Raw genomic sequence first — 24,414 nt, 5'->3', positions numbered from 1 at the left:
TTTGTCCTGAATTTTGACCTCCTGTCCTGAATTTGTGTCCTGAATTTTGACCCTTTGTCCTGAATTTTTACATTCACCGTCCTGAATTTGCACCAATGCCAGTTGGTCACCCTAAGTGTGAACCGTTCAGCTTTTTTTTCCCCAGGGATTCCAGTTGCCTTGAAACTACCCCGACTCTCTTTACAAATGCACTTTGATTTATTTTCAGCTTTATGTAGTTTTCGGACTCGCTCGAGAAACCCTGAGTGATTTGGAAGTGCGCCACAAGGCCCAAGCAAGCTGGCACATAAAGATTAAACTCGATCAATGAAATGGTTCTGGCTGGCTGCTGATCAGTCATTTTATGTTTGATTTTTCAGTTTCACAAATGAACGTTTTCAAATTACCACGCAGTGAATTGAGTGCATCTATTGAAAGTACTAAATTAACTTCTGCAAATATGACGAGCAAACCAAAGTTCTCCGATATTTATTTTTCTGTGTTCATTTTGCATCCACTGGAGCAGAGAATGGAATACTGGACGCAGCGCATGCAGTGGTGTCGGTTATAAAATCAGGTTGATGGTTAGCGCGTCACATGAAATCTTCGGTTGCTTCAGAGTATTAGCGACAGGTTGTAAAATCCCAATACATGCTCGCGTTTGGGAAGAAAAGGGAGGTGGGTTTTCAGGTACGTGTGCTGGAAATGGTTGGGTTTTCAATGTTTGTTTTTTTTTAACTAAAAATATTCACCTTCAATTTTCATCAATTTCTAAAAAAGAGTTCCAGAAAGTGGAGCTTTGCCCTGCATATTGTCTACACTGGCACACCTTTTGTTGTGGTGTTTTTGTGAACGCTTGAGTCGCGAGTTGAGCCCTGGCTCCGTAATAGTGTATTAAACAAATGAAGTCGAATTTGGGATGACACCTTTTTAGATTTTTGGGAATTGTATTTTTTTTATTCTGAAAATGCTAGTGCTCTGTTTTTGGCTTCCCGGAGCACAGGGGTTGTTGTTTTTTTCAACTCTTGTGACAAGCGCAGTGTTTGGTATCCAAGCCTGTTGAAGACTACAGTGCCCACTAACCCACCAGGCTGCATTTAGCACTTCTCTGACGTCTGGTCTCCTGGTATTTGATTTTGCAGAATCGTATTTGAAGAACTGAATTTCAGATAGTATCAGGGCGACGCTATTTGCAAGGATTTTGAACTGCAAACATGCTGCAAATAAATAGTTCTGCTTTTCTTTAAATTGTGTTCAGCGTTAAACATTGTTAAGGTCTTGCAGAAAAGTCTGTATTGAAAAATAATCATTTTGCAAAGAATCTATGTGCATTTTGTGTTTTGTTTCCCCCCTCTGCTAGTTTCTGGAATGCATGCAAGAAAGAGTAGCAATTGAGTCTGCCAACCTTGCCTATGAACAAGAAATCATCTAGGCTTACAACCCTTCGGTGTGCTTTTGACTCTGACCATTCCAAGAAAGTATTGAAAGTTTCAAAGAAAGGACATGAAACAGAGCAATCCATGGGCATGCATTTGTCCAAGTAGAATTTACCAGGTCACTGGAAGCCCAGAAGGTGAAAGCTATCGGGTGCACGGGGAGCAAGCAAAAAGCGGACTCAGTATCCGCCTTGGCCAGCAATGCCCCTTTTCCGGCCCGCCACACCATGTCAACTGCCTTGTCAAATGATCTGTATGTAACCGAGCAAGCCTCGCTTTCCAGCCAATCGTTTACTGAATTGCCTTTGGAGTGAGACAAGTGATGAGTCAAGCAGAATTGGCCAGGGTCCTTCTTTGGACCCATGCCTAATGGTGATACTACAAAATCTGGGAAGGGGGGATTGTGAAGGGACCTGCCACCCCACCCAAGCATACCTATTTGCGTAGCTTCTAATCTATCACCTGCGGTTGTTCAATGGCAGATTTCAAGTTCCTTGCACGCTTTCTGACCCTTGGGCCTGTGTAGGGAATTGTGAAACCCTCATGAAAACTTTTATGTAGTACAACCCACTCTTTGGCGTTAGAGTAATGCCTCAATCAGTTAAATAGGCCTGCAGCCTATGGTCAATCGGAATGTGGGTGCATTGGTATGAAAATGCTGCGTGAGTGTACAGTGCGAGGAGTATCTGGAGGGAAGTTTGCTGCCTTTGCATCAGTTATGCTGTATTGTGTGTGCGATTTTGGGTGCTCCCTTGCATGTTGAGAATGGGTGGGGGGGTGGGGGGGGGGGCACACACTTTGAGCAGTTCTGGCCAAACTTGCAAGCTTTCCCATGAGCAAGATCCTGCGTTTAAAAGCCTGCATGTTGCTGAAGTGTGCCTTTTGAATGTACTTTTTGTCCCAGCTAAAAGTTGCTGGGGGGGACGGAGAGGTTGATGAATCTGGCTTGGTACAGGTGCTATCTGTGATGGGAGGCAGTGGTCAGTGAGTTGGCTGGAATGTGACATTGCTTGTTGGCCTGTCAAGTTGCCCTCACTGGCTGCTGTAGGTGAGGGTGTGGCTGGGCAGATGTGGTTGAGTGCCTTTGCTGCTCAACAGCGCAGTTCCAAACCCGACCCACCTTGGTAGCGGCTGGGCTGGCTGTAACTGAGCACCGCGACTGCTGGTACCGATTTGTGGTCTCCACTTAAGATTTGAACTCCACCATGATACCCATCATTGCTTCCAGAAGTTTTACCATCTTGCTCAAATTCTCCTGGCCTGTTTCCTCCATGAGGAGTGGTTTATCTATCTATGGGATGGCTGAAAGCTGGGGGGATTTAGGCCTTCGTTGTGCAGTTCAAGTAAATTCCCTGCTTGGCACTTTGGAACCCATTTTGATGTTGGACCTTGATTCCTTCTGCGCCTTCTTAGTTTGGGTGGTCTTTGCTCTGACTGGAGCAGATGAGGGTCTGCTGGTTTCTTATTACTGACCACTGGCACATTATCATGTTCCTGGGCTTTCATGATGCCCCTAGCCCAGTCTAGTCCCCTTGATTGGGCCATCTCCATGAACGACGCCCAAGCTGCCACTGGGAATGAGCCGGCTGACTGTTGCCATCTGAGAAAGGGGAGGGTCTGTAATTGCTGTCTGTCCTTGCTGGCAGCGAGACCAATACCTGCGACAGCTACTTCACCTGAAAAAAGGATAAGTGGATATGTTACCAGCCCCACTAAAAAGGCCAATGAAGAAATATCAATGTTGTTGTGAAACTTAAACTATTGTGTGTGAAAGGCCTTAGATCTGGTTAATCATGTTTGCATGAAAACAAAGGCGACAAATTTTCTTGACTAGCCCGGATGCTGGATTGTGGAGAACATTGCCATGTCTTGTAATGATACTGACCGGCCGTGTTCACCCCAGAGTGGACATTAAAACTGTGTGAGATTTGAATGCCAAGGATATAATTTACCCGTTAAACATGGTTGAACTGTCTACCGTTAAAGAACCATGCCATCCTAGTCAATTACGTGCTGCCCATGCAACCACTGGTCCTCAAACTTCGTCCTAATTGGATGCTATACTTCTGTTCCCTCAAATGGAACTTGAAATCTTTGCAGTAAGGACCACTGAAAGCATGATGTTTTGACTAGATCACCTGGAGAACCGAACACTCTGGTGATTAAAAACCCAATAACGATGATGCTATTCACCTAACTCGAAGAGCAGAGAATCAACATATACCGCACCCTGGGCTAATGTGAATGAGGGTCTCTAGATTCTCCTCAGATTACGATAGCAAATGGGAAGAGACCCACTACGCCCCCTAACACTGCAAACCTAGGTGGGGCACTAACGTTTAATAAAATTCACTAAAATCAAATCTAAGCAACAACCATATCTAAACCTCCCTTTATGCTGTGCCTTTGTATTACATCAAACAGTTAAGTGATTATGGAGGGAAGCTTCTTGTGACCTCGAGCAGGTTCTAACTCCTGACCTGCAGACTATACCGTTATCGGAGTGGAACGTTAACCTGCTGGGCTATCCGCTTGGCAGTAAAAAAGGGTCACTTACCCAATGCGATAAAATGCGAAGACGGTTATTGTTGGAATGAACTACGCCGCTTGTGAAGGCACTATGCCATCGTGGAGAGAAGAAGAAAGGACACCAGATTATAAAACAATCAAAATTAAGTGCCTGATCACCTTAAGACAACTGCATCCCTCTTGCAGGGACATGCCGGCAACAGTGAACATTTACATTTGCATTGTGCATTAGTGTTGACGAACTATCTCGAAAATGCACACTGGTTACTATAATCAAAACTGTGCTTCCCTAACTGAGCGGCTAAACCTGTTGAGATTCTGTCTATTCTTATCCCCGCATAAGACAAAGTGAATGAAGACTGAAGAGTCCTGTTGCAACTGAATACCTACGGCTCTGTCTGCATGCCCTACTCAATATCATGCGCAGGCCATTGCAGACTTTATAAACAACATGAAATGGCTGGTAATTTTTTAGGTCTCGCCTAGCGACGTAGCACATGCGCTGCTCTCCTTGGCGAGATCTATTGTGGGTTTTGTGTCCAAAGAGGAACAGGATATGTGCACTTGACCGGACAGCCGATGTTCACCAGGACAGCAGATGTGCACGCTCACGGCGCATTCTGATGTGTACTTGCCTGGATAGACGATGTACACGCTCACGGAGTGTCTACTGGAGATTGTCAATCTTTATACGGTGCTGCCGGAGGTGCTCTCGCTGTTTGAGGACAAGAGATGTGTAGGCGTACGGCATGTCTTTTGCTGCTCAGAGGGAGGGCCTCCACCCAACTGCAAGTGCAAGCCGCACTAGAGTCTAATCCAGCTGCCTCCACGGCTCGGAGCACCCCCCTTCTCTCCTAAAGTGCGCCTCGCCTCTTTGCTGCTGTAGTCGCCTGTACCTTTCCCTGGGTGCTGCCGGCCGGGCCGCTTCGTGTCTTCCTCAATGTGTTATGTCCACACTCTAGGGCCCCACCGCATACATGCCTTGGATCCTGCCTGGAAGATGTGCTTGTAGGGCTTCACCCCCGACGGGGCTTACACGTCTCCACAATACCAATCTAGGCTCCCTCCAAACAGCTGCTAATAGTCTCGGAGGGTCCCCAGCCATCGCACACAGCTCCGCCCAGCCAGCACTCCAGGACCTGGTGACCTCCGGAGTGTAGGCCGTAACCCCCTCAGGGTCAGGAAGCACCAGCGGACATCCGCCAATGAATTTCACCCCTGTTGGGCCACTTAATATTTCGCTATGCCTGCCAAGGCATCGCGATGTTGGCCGTAATTCCTGAATGTAAACGCCATCATGAGTGCTTCGCACCTCCATGAATGCGTCCCCAGTGCCGCAGAGGCCGCAATCTGCAAGCATGGCAGCTACTCCAAAGGGGGCCGAAGACAGCCCCATGGCTGCACCCAAGCCCAACAGATGGCCCCAAAGTCACTCCAGGGTTTGGCGAACCCAGGGGGATTGGCGAGGTCACCAACAAGTAAGTGTGCAAGCAGGATTTATGGAGGATCGATTGCGGGCATGCGTAGTTCACTTAGAGCACACCCGCCATGATGGGCTAATTGGACCTGCCCCCTTAAAACAATATGTTTAAGAAGTATATAAGGTAATTAGGGAAAGACTAAGGAGACCTTCCCCTTCTCCTCGTTCACCCTGCGGGCCCTGCGCCTGCAGGAGAGGCAGGAATTGGAGGACCGCCGGCTGGCCGGCGCGCGGCACTGCTTGACAGGGAGGCCGCTGCAAACACCGCGTCCATGCAAGCCAGGCCCGGAGGCCCCTGTACTGCCTGGACCCCACTGTACACAATGCCCTGTACACAGGGAACATCCAGAGGGTCCGGGCATCTTCAAAGACGAGGAGACGACCAACATGGTGTTGGAACTGAGCAGCAAAGAGCTGCTGTGGTCGGCAGATTTAGGTAGGCCTCAATTTATCACAGGTCCATTGATGTGGAGTGAGGGGGTGGGGAGAGGTTGCTGGTGTAATGGCGCAGTTCTGGCTTGCTTATAAACAGAGTTGTTTTAAGGAATGGGCAAAGTGGGAAATTCTCCACCCGGGGCAGTGAGCTTTCCATTTGTGTTCAATCTAGTATGTTTCTCTATCTAAACCGCTCTACCTTACCTCTACTTCGGTACATCTACCCAGTGTCATTTTAAGAATTTTTGAGGTCCCAGGCAAGACGTATTTCAGCTATTTTTGTGTGACCCTGTTAAAGTTTAATTTATAATTCAGTATTGCTTGTCATCGCAAGTTCTTGAATTATCAGGCAATGGGTAATACAACTCAAATTTGTTTAGTTAACGGGCTCCTAAAATATGTTTTGCTTGGGGCCCCAAAATTCTTAAGATGATACTGCTGATAAGCCAGAGGCTTTCTGTTTTTTGATTTTAATACCTGCCGTTTAATGTTTGTTTCTCCCCACCCCACTCTTCGGGGATGCAGAAGTTGGTTGCTAACTGTGGCTGGGGGATATTGGGACCCCAATGTTTTAGAACCAGGACTCAATCTTTAAAGCAACAAACTTTCAAAACCCACCTACCATTAATGGACATGAGCTAGGCCATTTTTAAAGTCTCACCTAGGCAGCACTTGCGCTATCTCTGCGATACATGCTGTATTCAGGATATGGGCAGGCTCTGAATGGCCTTAGCGGGGACCGGGCAATCCCCCGGTGCACCGCACGGGTGGGGGCCGGATTTGGGCCCCTGGGGACCGTTTTTGTTACAGGACTGTTTTTGCAGCATAGCTCCAAAATCGGCCCTGTACCAAAATCGGTCGAAAACCGTCCGGCAAAGAGCTCGGCGGCACCCACAACCCCCCTGAGTGGGGAGGGGGGCCGGCCGAGCACTTTGCCAGGGCCGGTTGTGGTTCCCAGTCCGGCCCGGGATATGGGCTTTAAAGGCTCTGCCCATTTTCAAGGACTGCCCCTGTTACATGTTGTTTACTTTGAGCTTGTGAGCAGTCAAGACCAGGGCTCGTGGTTTACAGAGCTCTGTTGCAAACGGCTGTAAATCTTGCTCCTATTTTGCCACATTTGCTGTGCATTCAACACCGAGGTCTGTTTTGGCTGCAGCTGCCTCCTGCTTCCTCCTGCTTTTGAATCGCAGTGCCTGGCATCACGGTCCCTGCCTTCCTTTGCTGCTGCCACCTTCGTATCAGAGCTCAACAAGCATTTGCAAGGCAACATGTCTTGCATTTTCTAGAGTTTCAGCTATTGGCATTGTAAATTACAATGCCTCCTGTTTATGTGATTTGAAAATCTTCAAGTGGTGCGTATAGATGCACTTTGTACTTATAATAATTGCTCACAGGAAGCAGGGCTGACAAGTATGGAGTAAAACCAATCTAGTCGCACTTTGTGAATAGGGTCATAAATGTCCTAGGGCGCCCTCTTGAAACTCACACATGTATCTTCAAATAGCCTTTCCTTGGTTGTTGATAACATCTGAATAACTTTTACAAACATTACTTTCGTGAGTTTAACTCGGAATTCAAGCTCACAGAGAAAACTGACAGATGTTATGCACTTTTCATCTGTATAATATCATATTTGCTTTTCTATTTTTTAAGCGCACAGTTTGTCTTCGAATCCTGCTAATCCTGAAGGCAGCCAAAGCCGTACTAATACCTGCATCTGTGAATTCTGTGTTTTGTGGTTTGCTTTGAGGAATATCAGCGTTTGAAAATGTATCCTGCTGTAGGATGACAGATTACGTTTATGAGAAATGTACATATATTTTTAGAATTACCATCGATTTAGCTGTGATTTTCTGCCTCTCGGTGATGTGTGCTCTCTCTTTGTCAGTGTTGCAGGCGGAGAGCTCTTTGATTTCCTTGCTGAGAAAGAGTCTCTGTCGGAGGAGGAAGCCACGGAATTTCTCAAGCAGATTCTGAACGGATTACATTATCTTCACAGCCTGAAGATCGCCCACTTTGATCTCAAGGTAGGTGTCAGGGTTGTTGAAATGATGCGCCATCTATAGTTACCATAATGAAGTCTGAACTGGAAGCTTGAGAGCTTGTGTGACTGCTATCCTGCAAAAGTTGGCTTACAACAACCCACCTGTTGAGGGAAATGGATTTTTGCTTCCCACCATTCTCTGGTCCTTCCAGCAGTGTTTTTTTTGCAGTTTTATATAGCTCAAACTCGCACTGAATGTATTGGAGCATGTATATGAGCACCAGTTATATTACAAAAGACAACATTCATTTTTGGTAGGCACGGGGAGATTAAGTGATTTGCCCAGAACCGCAGGATGTTGAGCCGACGCCAGACTCTTACCTGGTTCCCCAGCTCCAAAGTCAGCAGCTCTGGCCGGTGGGCCACATCCTCTGTTTTTGCATGCATATCAGCAGATGATAACATTCTGCCGTCTGAAAAGCATCATCATAATTTCATTAGTCCGCATTCCACACATTTCCCTGAGCTTGGCTAGCCCTTTTAATTGTGTCTGTCATCCATCTTAAAGTTGCGGTAGTCTATTCCTAGGGGTCTCTCAGGTAATTCCAGCAATATTTACGATCTGTTTTCAGACAACTATTCACTTGTTAAACCTAATTGGGGAAATCAGAAATAAATAGGACATTTCTTTGCTCATCTTCCAACATAAATAGCCACGTTTTAAAGAGTGTTCATGTAGGAAGGTGGCTCTATATATAGTGGACCAAAATTAGGTGCTCTGTGTAAAGAGTACAGACAAACTCAAGTTGGCTTACAGAGGCACAAATGCTCTATTTTGTGGTAGTGTTGGCGAACAGTTAGGCGAATCAGAGCATAGAGATAAGCATTTTGTGACACACAGGCAATAAATGACACATACACTCAAGAATAAATCCGAGATCAATTTAGAAAAAAAAGTCATTTTTACATACATTTTGATACCAAGAACTTTGATAGCAAGTAAGTTCTTTTTACGAGATTGATTTTAGCAGGTAAGTAAAATGATTACTTTATTTATTTATTGAGTTTTATAAAGCGCTGGCTTGACCCGTAGGTATCAGAGCGCTTTAGATTAGGTTGCACAACGTTACAGAAAATGATAACAATTACACATTACATTAAAAATAAGCAACACATTGAGAGAGGAAAGAAAAGTGAGACAAATAAAGTGGAGGGGGGTAGGGCAAAGTGTGAAGAGGGAGTAGGAGGGAAAAGACGGCAGGAGAGACGAAAGGAAGTCTGCCCAAAGACCAACTGGGTAGGTGACATCCGAGGAGGGAATCCACAGCCCGTCTCCCTTATAGCTAAACAAGGTAGCTCCATCTGGCATTAGTCAAATAGCTAGGTCTCAACTGATGAGGGAAAGTTCACAAAAGAAAGTCCAGTGGATAAACAGGGTGGGAACTATGGGCAAGAACGGGTGAGGGCAAAGGTCAATAGCTGGAAAGAGGAGAGGAGAAGAGTAGAGCGGAGAGGGGTAGAGGTAGAGGTGGGGTAGGGTGAAGGGGGAGGAGGGAGATAATGTCAGGAGAGACGCAGGAGAGTTTGCCCAAAGACCCGCTGTGTAGGTGATGGCCAAGGAGGGAATCCATAGACCATCTCCCCTTTAGCTCACGAGGTAGCTCCACCAGGCATCAGTCAAAATGGCTAGGTCTCTGCTGTCGAGGGAAAGTTCCCAGAGTAAATGTCCTGGTGGGTGAACAGGAACAAGGTCGGGTGAGGGCTGATCAAGATCAAGACGCTGACCAATGATTTTAGACCAGAAGAGATAGAGCATCGAGGAGGGGCCCACTGTGGCGGCCATCTTGACGTTAGGCAAGGGGGATGAGTCCTTGAAGTTTGTATTCAGTCGGTCCCCATTATTCTCTATAACCCAGAAGGAAAGTGGGTGTAAGCTAAGCAGTGGATGGGCAAGGGGACTCACAAGCAGCAGTCACGTTTGGCTTGCAGTCTGTAGCGCACGGCCAATCTCCGCCTCCCTCCAGCCATGGCAGCGTCTCACACCAGTAGGCGGTCAGCTCTCTTCCTCGGGTCCTCCACCAGACATCGACCGGGGGCTCCCAATTATTATGGCAACACCTCACTTAAATGAGTCTTTACGCACAATGCAGAAAGAGGGGGCACCTAGAAACAGGCTGCAGAGGGAGGCAAGTCCGTGAGCTCCCAATGGGGTGCTTGGGTCACAAGGACCTTGGGGACAAGGGAGCACAGTCAGTCATCGGTACCCAGGCTGGGGTGCTCGGCTGCAGAGCGGAAAGGTAGGCTGGGCTCTGTGCACCTTAGAACCTTGCAGTCGTCGGTCTCACCGTTTGAGAGTGCAAAATCAGGACAGATGGCCCATTACGGAAGTGGGTATCTGCAGTGCTGACGTCCCTTGGTAACTGCTTTGTCTTGGAGATGTTGGAGTCCCGACTTGACTCTCACGGTCTCTGTTTGCTGCAATGGTTTCAGTACCTCAGGTAGTATTATTAGTAATCCTTATTCGGTTATTGATTCTGAGCAGCTCCGGTTGGTCCTGGTGTCCTCTCACTTGGTGGGGGAGGGGAGGTACAAATCTTACCTTCAGGAGCACAGGGTCCTCCTCCCGGGTGGCTGCTGCATCAGGATGGCCGGGGGGCGGCAATACGATGAACCTGACTCAGGGAGGCAGATCTACTCCATTGAGATTGCTTGGTGATTTGCGAACTGGTGACCGTCTCCTGGGTGTCCTTGGAAGCTGGGCAGCTGCAGGACGAGTCACTGGGTCGCAGTTTCAAGACTTAGTGCTGCTGGCAAGGTTTGGCGCCAAAAGTCCACAGCAGTCTTCAGTTCTCGCTTTTTTGTCTTGTGGCTTTCGGTGTCTTTCTCTTCTTGATCCGTTGAATCAGAGTTCCTGGTGTCAGGGGTGCCACTTAAATACTCAATTTAGGGGCATTCTAGGAAGTGACAGCTAGTAGCTAATGGGTTACTTACCTTTAGGGTGTCTACACCCTCTACATGACCACTACCTCTGGAAAACATTGGGAACAACCCTGACCCAGAAGGCCGAATTCCACCATACCCTAGATGGTGGAATTCCTAAAGTCGTGTTCTCATCAGGTAGCCCACCTATGGGGTGGTAATAGCCTGAGAGGGGAACACACCGCCTGACTAAAAATGTTTACCTCCTGTCCTGGTGCAAAATGGGCCAGAGGCAGGAGGTGGCATTTCCCCTGTCTGGAAAAGCCTTGGGTTGCATATTAAGGGCGGCAGAGGTATTTGAAGCCTCCTGCCTCAATATGCTGATTACTTAGCCATTCTGTTTGGAGGAGGTGACAACACCTCCAGCAAGAGCAGGCATTGTTTCTTCCCCCAAAGAGTGCGGGCTGTCACAGGGGATCAGAAACCTGCCTGTGGTGGTAGGCTGGTCTACACCAGTCAGCTAGCTCACTGGTAGTTGGTAGGCTTTCATGGGCTACCTCTAAGGTGTCCTCTGGGCGCATGTGTTAATAAATCCATCACTGGCATCAGTGCACGCTTATTAATACAAAATGTTTTATACCAATCTCTGTAGTTTCAGTGAAGCCATCATGTAGTTGGGGTAACTCGTAAATGCCAGTGTCCAGCACAATGGCTTCCCTGTTCACTTGTAATATCTAAGAATCAACTTAGACATCACAGAGGCACGTCTGCTCATGCAGATATGTCCACACATGTAGTATAGTGCACCCTGCCTTAGGGCTGTAAGAAGTGTCTGCAGGCAAGTGTGTCATGTCAAGTCTTCATTTTACTCTGCATCATTGTACGCAGCCTGCAATGACAGTCTGCATGTTGGTGCTGAGGGGGCTCTTAGGTTGGCACAATACATGCTGGAGCCCTGAGGGACCCTCTTTAGTACTCCATGCCCTAGGTACCAGGGATACCATTAACTACGGACTTACAGGGCGTGCTAACGGTAGTTCAAATTGGGGAACAATTTCACATTTTTAGGCAAAGAGATTTGGCACTATGGCCCAGGTCAGAAGGAGCTCAGGGCACTTTTTTCCCCCAAAAACTTTATTGAAGACCAACATTAGTTTTACATCTCTGTTTACTGCCTACAACCGTATTCTGGCCAGCATAGCACCATTGCGAATGTGTAAGATGGATGTACTATTAGGGCAGGGGAGTATACAGCAATCCCCCTACAACCCTGTCGGGCCGTCGTAGCAGGAGTGTTTGGCTATGGAGGCAGGATTATCATTGCCTACATATAATAATAAAAACATTAGCAAACAACTGAGGCATCTTTCAAAAAAAAAGAAATTCCACTAATGTGTTATACACTAAAGAATTATGACCAAGATGAAGGGGTGTTTCGGCCTATAAATAATGTGGCGATGACACATATTGTCCAGAGTCTTCCAGTGCGCGATGGGTGTGTGCTCTGCTGTGCGGCATTGTCAGGGAGCGGGTGATATTTCTCATGAGGTTTCCTCATGTCTGTGGCATGTTCCAATAAATAAGTTTGCAGCGGTTCCCAGATATCCCATGGGCGTGATGAGGGGGGTTGGAGGTCTGCATAAGTGTGTAACTGCTCTTGGCAATATGTTAGGTCTTGGAGCCAGTCCTTAAATTTCGGCGCTCTCCCTCTTCCCTACTTACAGGCAATTTTCCTCTTGGCGAGTAGTAGTGCCATGGAGGTGTACTTCAGCATTTTTGCGGCAATGGGATCAGTGTAGCCCAACAGGGCAGTAAGTGGGTCTATAGGGACATGCATGCCAGTCATGAGATCCAGTGCAGCAAGTACCTCCACCCAGTAGCGTTGTATAGGTGGACAATCCCAGGCTAAGTGCCTAAAGTCAGCCCCTTCCCTACCGCAGCAGTCGCAGCGATCGTTGACCCGTAGTTTCAACCTGTACAGTCTTGTTGGCGTGTAATATAAATGATGCAGGTATTTGTAATGTATTAACCTGAATCTGCTGCTAGCGGAAATTTCCCCTGTCTGTGCACAGCAATATGTCCACTGTTCGTCGGTTATGGGGTGACAGAGTTCTTTCTCCCATTTGCCCTGGGCCGATGGCGGGTCGTATTCTCCATTGGTTTGGACGGTTCGGTACAGTTTTCATAGTACATGTGCAGGGGCATCTTGTTGCAGCAGTACTTGTAGCGGGAGCATCACTAGTGGTTCCAGGGGAAAAGTGGGTGTAGTAGCTTTCGCGTCTTGTCGGAGTCTGATGTAATAGAAACAGTCTAAGGGAGTAGGGTCGACATTTTAAAAAAATTAGCTGCAGGTGCTGAACTTCTCATTAGTATATAGGTGTCCCCAGGTGTGTATCGAGAGTTTGCGGAGGAGCTGATGACAGCCGCCCTCCTGCGTGACTGAGAGGTCCTGTCACCCGTAAAGGGGAAGGAGAGGAGAGTATAGTGGTGTGCAGTTGGGTAATTTGGCTAGGTCGTGACATGCGCTGACGGTATATTGAACGGTGGTAGATGCAATATGTCTGGGGACCGCGGGGACGCTGAGGTAGGCGGTGCTAGGAATGGGGTGCATGTAGATATTTTCAGTCGCCAGGTGAGGCATGTAGGGGGGCTTCATCCAGTATGTAGCATAGTGTGCCTGTGCACAGCTGAAATATAATTAGATGTCTGGCACTGAGAGCCAACCCTCATTATAAGGGCACGTAAGTGTGTCCCATCTGAGCCTGGCCTGTTTTCCCTCCCCATATTAGTCATATTAGTTGAGTCTTCATGGCAGAGAAAAAGTGACGGCTGGCGGCATAAGGGATGTTGACAAATAAGTACAGGAGTTTGGGTAGAATGACCATTTTGATTAATGATGGTCTGCCAGCCATGGATAGGGGTAGCACTATCCATCTTGTAAATGTAAATGTAAATGTAGTCTAAAGCGCGTCCGTAGTTGGCTGTCATAAGTTCATCGCATACGCGAGACACAGTAATACCCAAATAGGGGAGAGTGTCATCACACCATTTAAGGGAGAAATCAGGGGTAAACCTTGTGGTGGATTCAGTAAGAGGATAAATCTGGGATTTGGACCAGTTGATGTTGACCCCCGATAGTTGCCCAAACAGAATAAATAAGCACAGTATGGGATTCAAGCTGACGTCAGGAAGTCGCAAGTATTGAGTGATATCGTCTGCGTATAAGGATATGAGAATCTGCCGCTCTGGGTAAATGATGGCATGGTCCAGATGGTGTTGTCTCATTTTAGCAGCGAGGGGTTCGATAGCCAATGCTAATAGGAGAGGGGAAAGGGGACATCCCTGCCTGGTTCCTCTCACCAGGGGGAAGGAGGAATAGCGCAGACCATTTACCATTACGGTGGCGCGAAGACCAGTGTATAATAAGTAAATCCAGGCCAGAAATGGGGGGGGGGACCCATGCGTACCAAGACAAAGGTAAGAAAATCCCATTCCAGGGAATCAAATGCCTTGGTGACATCAAGGAATATGGTGGCCACATTTTCCTCGGGTCAATGTCGTGAAGTAAAGCGAATGGTGTTCTCAAGTTGTGGGATGTGTTCTAGTCGGGACAAATCCCGATTGGTCCGGGAGGACCAGCACTGGCATAAGGGGGCTGATGCGGTTAGCAATTAGTTTGGTGAGAATTTTGGTATCTACATTTATGAGAGAGAGGAGTCTGTACAAGTCTAGTTGCGTGTGCGATTTACCTGGCTTAGGCAACGATATAACGAGAGCTTCACGCATTTTACAGGGCAGAATGGCGGTTTCACTGGCATCCTCGAATACGTGCCTCAGCACCGGAATAATGAGATGCTTAAGCAATTTACAGAATGCAGCCGGTAGGCCGTCAGGCCCCGGGGCTTTGCCAGACTGCAATTGCATGATGGCTAAGAGGATCTCATCATCCTCATGGTGGGCTAGTAGTAATTCTCTTTGGTCATTTCCTAGCCAAGCTATGGCGGTGTCCTCAAAGAATGATTCAAAATCTACTGGAGTGTGGCGGTGGGTGGAGTACAGACCTTTATAAAATTGCTTAAACGCGGCTAAAATGTCAGAGGAGTTTCTGTGTATCAGTCCGTCCTCATTTTCAATTTCGTATACCGTGTTGGTGAAACGTGCTTATAGGCAAAACCACCAAGATGTCCACACTTGGAAATGTCCATTCATCTCAGAGGGGCTTGAGATAGAAAACAAATGCTCTGATTCATGTTTTTTTGTGCCTATGGTCTTTGATGCCCGTAGTACTTTCATTTATTTTTGGTGCTCATCTGTGTTACTGCATGACTTATCAGTTGCCATTGATCTTTAGAACTGGAGTTGGCACTATACATAATTCGTTTTCATTTTGAAATAACTCATTGGAACCCAGTTAGGTTTAGGTACCAAAGTTTCCAGTGGAAAAGGGTCAGCCCAATGAAGCTACAGTATGTAGCCTTTAATGTCGGGTGATTAAGTTTGCTTCTATCTCAGCCAGAAAGTTTGTGAAGCTTTCCCAAGGAATTAAAAAAGTGTGCAATCGTCTTGCTCATTGTTATTTTTTTTTTTTTAAATGTATTGGAGTTGTTTTGCAGTCTCTTAAATCAGATACAAAAAGTATAAATCTTCACAAATACACATGGTCATGCTTGCCAACAGAACATAATATAAAGGTTACTCAAAATACAATCCCCAGAACTTTGCAAACTTTTTTTATCCCCCCAACCCGTTTTGCGTACATATGTTCATATTTCCTGACCCTTTTCATTTTGTCAAACCACGCCTGAAACACCGGAACCTGCAATGTCCGCCAATTCTGTAATAGCAGAGATCTAGCAACAGCCATTGCACTATATACCAATTTTGCCAAGAATTCTGAAAGTTTGCAATCCGGATCGAAGCCAAACAGTATTAATTTTACACTACAGAGAATCGGAATTGCATAATAAGTTCTTAGAAAATTGAAAATTTCTTCCCAAAAAGACAGAATTTTTGGACAGTAGGCCATAATATGAGACCAATTGGCTTGGTCGCATTGAAGGCATCTGAAGCAATTGGCAGACTTGTTATCGTACATTTTGGCAATCATTGCAGGGGTGCGGTATAGAAGCCATTTGCTAAAAAAAGCATTCTACGTCAGTTGGCTCCACGTAGTGAACCAAAGTTGCTCATTTTTAGATAGAAAATTAGGCAGGCTGTGAGAATACCATTTGGGTCATTGAACATTTGTATTTTATAACTCAATATGGATTTCGAAATAAACTGTGATGGAATTCAAGGTACCGTTGTGAAATCGTTGGCCAAAACTTCGACAGTGTTCAGCCATCTTGGGAACAAAGGTATTTCCTTCAATTCGCACTACAATTCTTACCAGTGGTGGCTGACACAGAATAATACTGGTGGGTGGAGGTGGCGTAAAGAGGGGGACGGGCAGTGGGAAACACGCAGGAGGAGTGCATGGTAAAGGGGGGTGTTAATGATAAAAATAAAAACACTTACCTGGTTCTGCAGGTAGTCTCGCGATCCTCTGCTGCAGGTTCCTGGTCCAGCAGTCCCGCAGTCCGTTGAACAGCATCACGACTCGCCATCGAAACCCTGCGCTGCTCTCAAGCATGAGCGCAGTGTGGGGATTGGCCTGAGCGGGCTGGATCAACACTAACTCAGGCACAGGGAATCTGTGCTGTTTCTCGAACCCGGCTGTATTGGAGAAACATAAGTGCGCATGTCAGTTTGGCCGGCTTGAGACAGCCGCCCAAACTGATGTGCACTTAAAAGTACACATCTACCACCGCTCCTCCTGCCCTTCCCATGGACTGCCCAGGCCCCTCCCTGCACACGCTGGCTCAGAGTCAGTAGCTGAAAAATGAAACCATAGTAAAATATCTTTTTATTTTTCAGCTCCTGGGTCTGAGCCAATGGGGAGACTCTTCTCCGCAATTGCAGAGGTGCCATCGCCGATTCTAACCACTGTCACTGCTGTTTCAGCATGCACTGAACTCGGGTAGCTTATTTGTCACAGTCATTTTAAACTAATCCCTTTCTGTGATGGTGGTGGCGTAAACTGACGAGCTCCCACGGTGTAGTAACAACATCCGCTTGTGAACTCCTGACATGGCTGTGTATTTAGGTGGATCAACGAACACATTGAGCTTCTGATCAAGAAATCGGATTTATTTAATAGGGGTTAGCCAAATATGATCATTTTAGTATGCCTTTGAGATATATATTTTGGGCCAATTTACTAATATTTTCAAATGACACGCTTTGTTAGGAATAATATTGAGTCTTTTTAGATTAAAAAAAAAAACGGATTATGCATGCACATCAAATCTATATCAGCATAGCCACAAGAAGAAGCACAGTGTCAATATCCTCTAAGATCATTCAAGACCTAAGTATATTAATAGCATGAGAGGCAAATGCAGGTAATTTGATGGTTGTAAGTACGACTACCATCAGGAAAGATTTTCATGAATTTGATTATGTCCTGTACATTACTGAAATTGGGGAATTAATTCCCCACTTCACCCTTTTCATCATCTTGTAAAAAGATTGCTTTCTACTAAGTATCTAAAGCACTAATGTCTATGGAAACTGGAAACATTATATCTAAAAAAACTGTAAAGTGACTGGTCCTGACTGTATGCCCACAGTGCTTTGTATGACATTTATAAATTGATGTAATTTGTGTTCTGACTGTACTGATGCAAAATGTACATTAATACCATTACTGATAAGTGAAATAAGTCTGCAATTGTGGTGATCCCTGACAAGACTGGCCCCTGTCAAGTGTGTCTGATAGGTCATCAGTGTGGCTGTGTCATAGTTTGAAACCTCCCAGCCATGAAGATGACTGTTGGTAAGGCACACTGACCACCTAAAAACAGACATCAAACATCATAATGTTACCTTCTCTCAAATATATTTGTATCAATATTAGGGAGTAAATGGAAAACTGAGCAAAAGTCACCTATCTGACTATTCGCGTGACCAGGTTGAGGACACTCTTGGACAGCCAATGAAGCACAGTGGACAGCATGGATATAGTAAACGCTAGCGTAAGCCAAATGCTCATCCGATGAGAGTCTGCACTTTCATTGAAACACTGTCCAGCACTGGAGGCGGCGGCAAATGAAATGCAGATGCAAAATAAACTAAAATGCAGTTTTTTTAAAAATAATAATGTTAGTTGGTAGTCTTCAATGTGTACACCTTCATGATGATATGGAGTAATGGAGAGGCCTTGAGGTAATCTACTCATCAGGTTGACGTTTAGACAAACACTACTGGGGCATACTGTGAGAATCACCTTTGCCACTCATCATGTCCTTAAAGCACCTAACTTTGAGATGTTACCATACCTCCGCTACTGTCCTCGTTTTGCATTCCTTTAGTCCAGTACCATTGCCATATCCCTTTTATGTCAAGACCTTCTACCAGCCTACTCCACAGCCTTACACTTGCAATCAGTTAGCCACGAGGACTTGTTGTGCACTTACATTTAAAAGCGTTTAACAATTGAGGGGCAATAACTCTCCATGGGGACTACTGTACTCGGAATAATATTAGTTTTTTCTGCTGTGTTGGCCTCTTAGTAGTGGATGGTTAAGGTAATGCTAGTGTGTGCAATAAGAACATTGCAAATTAAACTTTTAACAGGTCCATAGGACTTGCTCATTTTCAGAACCCCTTTCAGAGGGCCACAGGGCAGGGAGTAGTTGAGGACTTTTACTCCTGATGTTTACGGGTCCGGACCTACTATGGGTCCTGAGTAATTGTGCCAAGTGCTACTCCGACCAGCGCTAACCCCTTCGACGCTCATGACAAGCTCAGCGTGTCATGAGGTACACCTCTCGTACGCTCATGACGAGCTGAGCTCATCATGAACCGCAGGTTTTTAAAATCTTCAGCGCACCGCGGAAATCTGCACCGCGTTGATGCGGTTAACTTTGTGGCAGCACAGGTCAAGCAGTCCAAGGATTCTCAGGGGGAAGTAGGTGTTAGACAAGATGGGCTCGTAACTCAACATGCAGACAGTAGTAGCATATAGTGAATTGCCCAGTCAAATACAAGCATTTATGAAAAACTGAGTATTTAATGTAAATATATAAAGCATATATGACACCCTAAATAATCCTTGCCTCCATCTTAAGTTCAGTGTGCTACCGCTCTTCTGGACTGAACCCCCAAGCCCCTTGGTTTCTTCTGTATGGGTGATTATTCCCCATTGTATACTGGAGGCGAGTCTCAGATGCACTCCCTGCCAATCCCATGTACCCAATGTACCCTTAACTCCTTTGCTTTGCTTAAAGAGTTCAGGTTCATCTAGGTGCTAACTTCATGCAAGCCCCCAGCAGTCCCAACAGCCTGAAACTCTTACCCAATCTGATAGCAACTGTCATCCTGGGGAGACCACGACTCCCCGTCTGTGAGCCTACTGAGGCCCCGCAACCTCTCACTGCATATCTTTGCTGACTTAGCGGCCTCCTCAGTCTGTAAAAGGCCAGTGTTTGTCATACGACCGTGCTCGGCTGCGATGAAGATCGGTGTGTGTCCCTCCCTACTACTTTGGCACAACAAACCAGGGCAAAGTCTCTGTTTTTATGGTCACCTGGGGGTCCTCGACCCTGGCCAACACATGAGCGACAGCCTGGTTTTTGTGGTGGTCCCCATCCTGGCAATACAGGGGTGGCTGACTTCAACGTACACACAGGTGATGGCCCACACTACAAGAAAGCCACCTTTCTGGTCATCCAGGTGTTTCAGATTTTGTAGACGGCCTGCACTAGAAAGCTGCTCCCCACCTGCTTACATAGGGGTTGCCGAATCTAGTGCACGCACGGACAATGGCCTGAAATTAACAGTGGTCCCTTGTCCTGGCAACACAGGGGACTACTGGCTTTGCAGTATTGGTACAGATGGCCCGCACTCCTGCCGCAGTACTGACCGAGCCGACCAGTCTCGCACTTCCCTCACTTGAATCTAGTTGTCTGGATTCCTACTGAGCCTCACTCCTTCCAGACGCACTCCTCCTCCTCCTCCACCTCCTCACGGGGCTTCACTGTTTTTCGGAGGCAGACTGGCACCAGGTGCTCTCCTCATCACAGTGTGCGCTGATCTTGGTGGGCAGGCAGCCTCCAGTAACTATCCTCCTCCTCACAGGACTCGCAGGTCGTGGCGGCAAACAGACTCTAGGCAACCTCCTCCTCGCAGAGTGCTCTGGTCTTGGTAGGAGCGCAGAGGGCTGGTGCTCCAGGATCATGGCAAATTGTCTTGACTCCCTGGATGACATCTCTTCAGCGAGCAGAGAGCCTGGCAGACCTTTGTCCCCAGTCCTAGCTAAAGCAGCCAAAAAGTGTTAGTGACATTTATCTTGTGATGAGATTGTGCAGTTCAACAAAGTATGGGGTTCATGCTCTCGCCTTCATAGTCCAAATCCAGATGCATCTGTGATTTAGTATCTGGACTTTACAATTTGTGTTGGGGCGTCAGCTCCTTTGAAATGATCTCTTCTCTTCACTGCCCTTTGCCAAATGGACAGTCTGCCACAGTAGGAGTGTCTCCAATTCTGAATGACCCACAACACAGGCCAAGGGAGTAATCTGGGATCACACCTGGCTGTCCGCCTCCACTGTAATAAGTCCCTAGAGGTTCAAAGGACTAAGTCTTCCTTTATATCATATTCTCTGGTAATGTTAACATTATCTGTCCTACTTTCATAATGCCAATGTTCCCAGATCTGTAACTCCTGGAATCAAAGCGACCTCTGATGTGCACAGAGGATGCTTAGCTTCTTTCTCTTCAGTGTGTGTGACACCCCCCTTAAAAAGCCTCAGGCAATATACATTTACCTACCTGGGGGTTGCAGTTCTCGCATCTCCAGACTTTGTGCTTTCAAAGAGGAGCCCACAAGTCTCCATGTCCTGTACTATCCACAGGCACACACATGCAATCCAGAACTCATGCAAGCATCACACAAACTCCAGTGCTACGTGCAGTCCTTGCACCCCAGGAATGAGTTACATACACAGTCACATAACTTTATATGAGCTGGTTAGTAGGCCACAATTATGTGACACCAAACAGGTATGCTGCCACCACCGTGCTTGTATCACTTAACTCCAGGTAGGAGCAGTAGTCCCCTACCTTCACAAGCGTAGCGCTTGGTGCCCCCCTCCCAGTCTAAACAGACTGCAGTACCGCGCGACAGACCTAGGTCATGGCAATCATGCGTGATCTGTGTTCGTCCATGATCAACAATCGGTGCTAGGGATTCAGATATCATTGCAGCTGGGACACCCATGGCATGGGTGGATGTCTGTCACCATGCAGTGGACATTTCCGTCCCAAACACTCACCACTACAAAGCAAAACGTTGATAGACCCAAAGATTCTCCGGTGCATTTCAAAATGAACACTTTGAACTGCTAATGCAGAGTCCTCTAAAGTTCAAGACTAAGAGGAGGGCTTGTAAAGTTTGAAAAATATTACCATGAAAATACCATACATTATCTGAGGCAGACATATATTTTCTTTTCCTGTGTCACTGAGTGGCACCCTCTACTCAGTTCATTGTTCTGTGCTATTACTTTTTTTTCCTTGTGAATATCATTAAAAAAAAATAAACAAATGCATAGCTCACTTGTGTGTTCATGTATTTCGAATTGTCTTTCTTTCAAAGCCTGAAAACATCATGCTGCTGGACAGAAGTTCGCCGAAGCCTCGCATTAAGATCATAGACTTCGGCTTGGCTCACAAGATTGACTCAGGGAGTGAATTTAAGAACATCTTCGGAACGGCCGAGTTTGTTGGTAAGTGAGATGTACATTTAATGCACTCATTGGATTATGTATATTCTTAATCATTATTTACGGCTCTGAAGTGGAATGTCTTGGTGGAAATTTAAAAATAATGGAAAAGTTAGTTAAACTCACACGTCATAGTCCTAGACACAGATTGCCTAAAAGTAAGCAGTGTCCTCTAGAACTATACCTAGTTCCTGCTGAAATGGCAGAGGAGTAAATTCATAGATGATCTACCAATAACGTTTCTAATTTTCTAGTTTTTAAAAGATTTTAGCTTCTCGACCAATTATCCTGAAAAAACAATAATTTACATTCCGGTAACAATCGTTTGCTGTAGTCTAATAGAAAAGAAGGAGAGTAAAGGAAAAAGGGAATAAATCATTAAATTCACACTGGAAAAGTATGATTTGGGCAGAGTCTGGAAAAATTAAGCACAAATTAACTTACAAATTTAATTCAAAATGGGAAAAAATTATTCCTGAGGAAAAAAGAGTAGAAACTGGAATGCTAGAAGAATAAAGAGTGTACGGATACACAGAATGAAAGCCACACAATTGTACGATTGTCCCCGGGAGTGGGATCCTTTATAATATTTTCCTGCAACATAGTTAATTTGCTATTTAAGTGAATCGGGTGCAAAACATGAAGATGACGTTTGGTTTCCAGTTTGTTTTGTAAACCTAGAAATTAGACTATTCCTGTTGTAATTCACTAAACAGTGGTAGCCAGTCAAAACTCTTGTATTTCATATCAGAACGCTTTGATTCATTTTCTGTATTCTACTCTAGTGGGTATCAATTTCAAAGCCTTATGACATGTTTTTGTTACTACACCCATTGTGTTATTTCTTGCGGATTATGGAACCCACCAGTAAAGGAGGATTCCCCATTGTATTGATTTGAACCTAAAACTGGACAGTTTATCATTTAATGCGGTATGCAGAAATGGAATCCGGCTAGACCAATACCTGATAGGTCAGCAGTTCATGTGGGGCGAGCTACACCCTCCTCTTTAAAGTTTATGTAAAGGGACAGCCAGGAACAAAAAATATGAACAAGGTTGTATTTCTCCCTCCCACAATGTCATCCCAACATTATTTGTGTCCTTAAACATTTGTTTGTCCGATAAAGGTATTCGTAAGCACCATCTTCAGTGAGCTGTTTTAGTTTGTTTTCACTGGGTAAACTACCTTACCACCCACAAACTCTTTCTACTTAGATTGTTCCCGCTCACCACACTTTCAACTCTATATGATTCTCCCCTTTATTCACTTTTAACATCGTTTACTTCTCTACTCCTTCCATCACAAGTTCTTCTCTAAATCCCCATACTCCATGATCACAGCCACTCCTGCTACTTATCTCTTTCTCAGCCACTACCACGTACCACTCTCTGAGGTCCTTGTCTCCAACTATTATTTCTGCTACACGCTCAGACATAGAAGTATTGTATTTCTTGCCCGACCAAGTAAAAAACAAAGCCAACTTCCCACAAAACAATTCGGTGTAGTAAGACCTGCATATCATAGCATGTTTTTCTTTCGAAGGATCGGAGGATAGACCTCCACACCCCTACTCCCCCTTTTTGGTTTAACTATAACCTCTTCATTCTCTTTGCTGCATAGCGCGAGACTATTTTTGCTCACACTGCACATTACTAAACCACCATTGCCAAAATAGGAATATCATTTTTGTAATGATTACATTTGTATAGTCACGTCAATATCCTAATTTTACATTTTGCTTGCATTTTTGCTGCATCAAAACCCTAACCATGCTTATTATTCTTCCTCACCCCTCCCCATAAATGTGGCTTGGTTTGCCCCAGTCACTGCGGTTGGTCTGTTATTCACTCGAAGAAATAGACTTGTAAAGCTCTTTTGTGCAGCCACTAAGCCACAGACTGAGTAGAACGTATACCCAGGCTGCATCGAATGTCATAAACGTTGAAGACCTAGCTTTCCGATGAGAAACGGCATTAAGGAAAAAACATCTTCCTGAAGTGCAGAATATTGTGTGCCCCTAGTGGGTGAACTTTGAAATTTCAGTTTAATTCCAGGTAGTTTTGACACAAAGAACCTGATTACGATCCGGCAAAGCAGTATCTCTGGCTGGAATACCTTTCCAAGACTAGTCTGGAGTTCCCACACCCAATTTTCCAAAGGCATGGAAGCACTGGACCCGATTGTTCCGGTCATTAATTCCAGGCAATAACAACGCATGAGGCTTTGGCTGCTGTGACTTTTTTCTCTGGCAAGGGAGCAGCATTGCACAGTATTGCCAGCGCGTTATTTACTGGTAACAGTAATTGAGTACGGTCTTCACAGCCCACCAGTTCTGTGCAACTCGTAATAGGCTATAGTGTATTACTTCAGAATTAATGATAAACGACATATATAATTGTTTTTTTTTTGCTATCCCTAAACCAAAAGGTTTCATGACTTTCATCTTCTGGTAAAGATGCAAACATTCTGTGGCTCCAGTACCCAAAATATAAAATAAGGCAACATATTACAATTATTGAATTTCCAGGTGTAGCCTTAAGATCAGAACAATGGCATTAACACATTGTGTGCTGTAACATCCAAGAATTAATAAAAAACATTTTTGGGAGGGGACTCATGTTTTGGTTGAACCTAGTCGAAGCAAGAGTGTTGTGGTGGAAATGGATACATTACGTGACTTCTCCCTGTGATTATGTTTGTGTATTGATTGCTTGTTTTCTTTTATTCAGCTCCTGAAATTGTAAATTATGAACCACTTAGTCTTGATGCGGATATGTGGTAAGTTGGCATATTGATTTTTTTTTAAAATCCTGTTTCAGATAATA

The 24,414-nt window shown here is 45.6% G+C and overlaps 1 protein-coding gene across 1 annotated transcript in view; it reads left to right on the top strand.

Annotated features, from left to right (window-relative positions):
- Positions 1-24,414, top strand: part of DAPK1 (death associated protein kinase 1) — a 633,429-nt gene that overhangs the window by 334,258 nt on the left and 274,757 nt on the right. The window contains exons 4-6 of the mRNA XM_086961193.1: positions 7,748-7,886; positions 21,462-21,591; positions 24,319-24,367. Coding sequence (XP_086817319.1) covers positions 7,748-7,886; positions 21,462-21,591; positions 24,319-24,367 — 318 coding nt within the window. The remainder of the gene's footprint in view (positions 1-7,747; positions 7,887-21,461; positions 21,592-24,318; positions 24,368-24,414) is intronic.

Source organism: Lissotriton vulgaris, chromosome 3_1 (genome assembly GCF_964263255.1).
Source record: "Lissotriton vulgaris chromosome 3_1, aLisVul1.2, whole genome shotgun sequence".
NCBI lineage: Eukaryota > Metazoa > Chordata > Amphibia > Caudata > Salamandridae > Lissotriton > Lissotriton vulgaris.
Note: the sequence above shows the minus strand (reverse complement) of the source record. Positions and strands in the feature narration are given on the sequence as shown.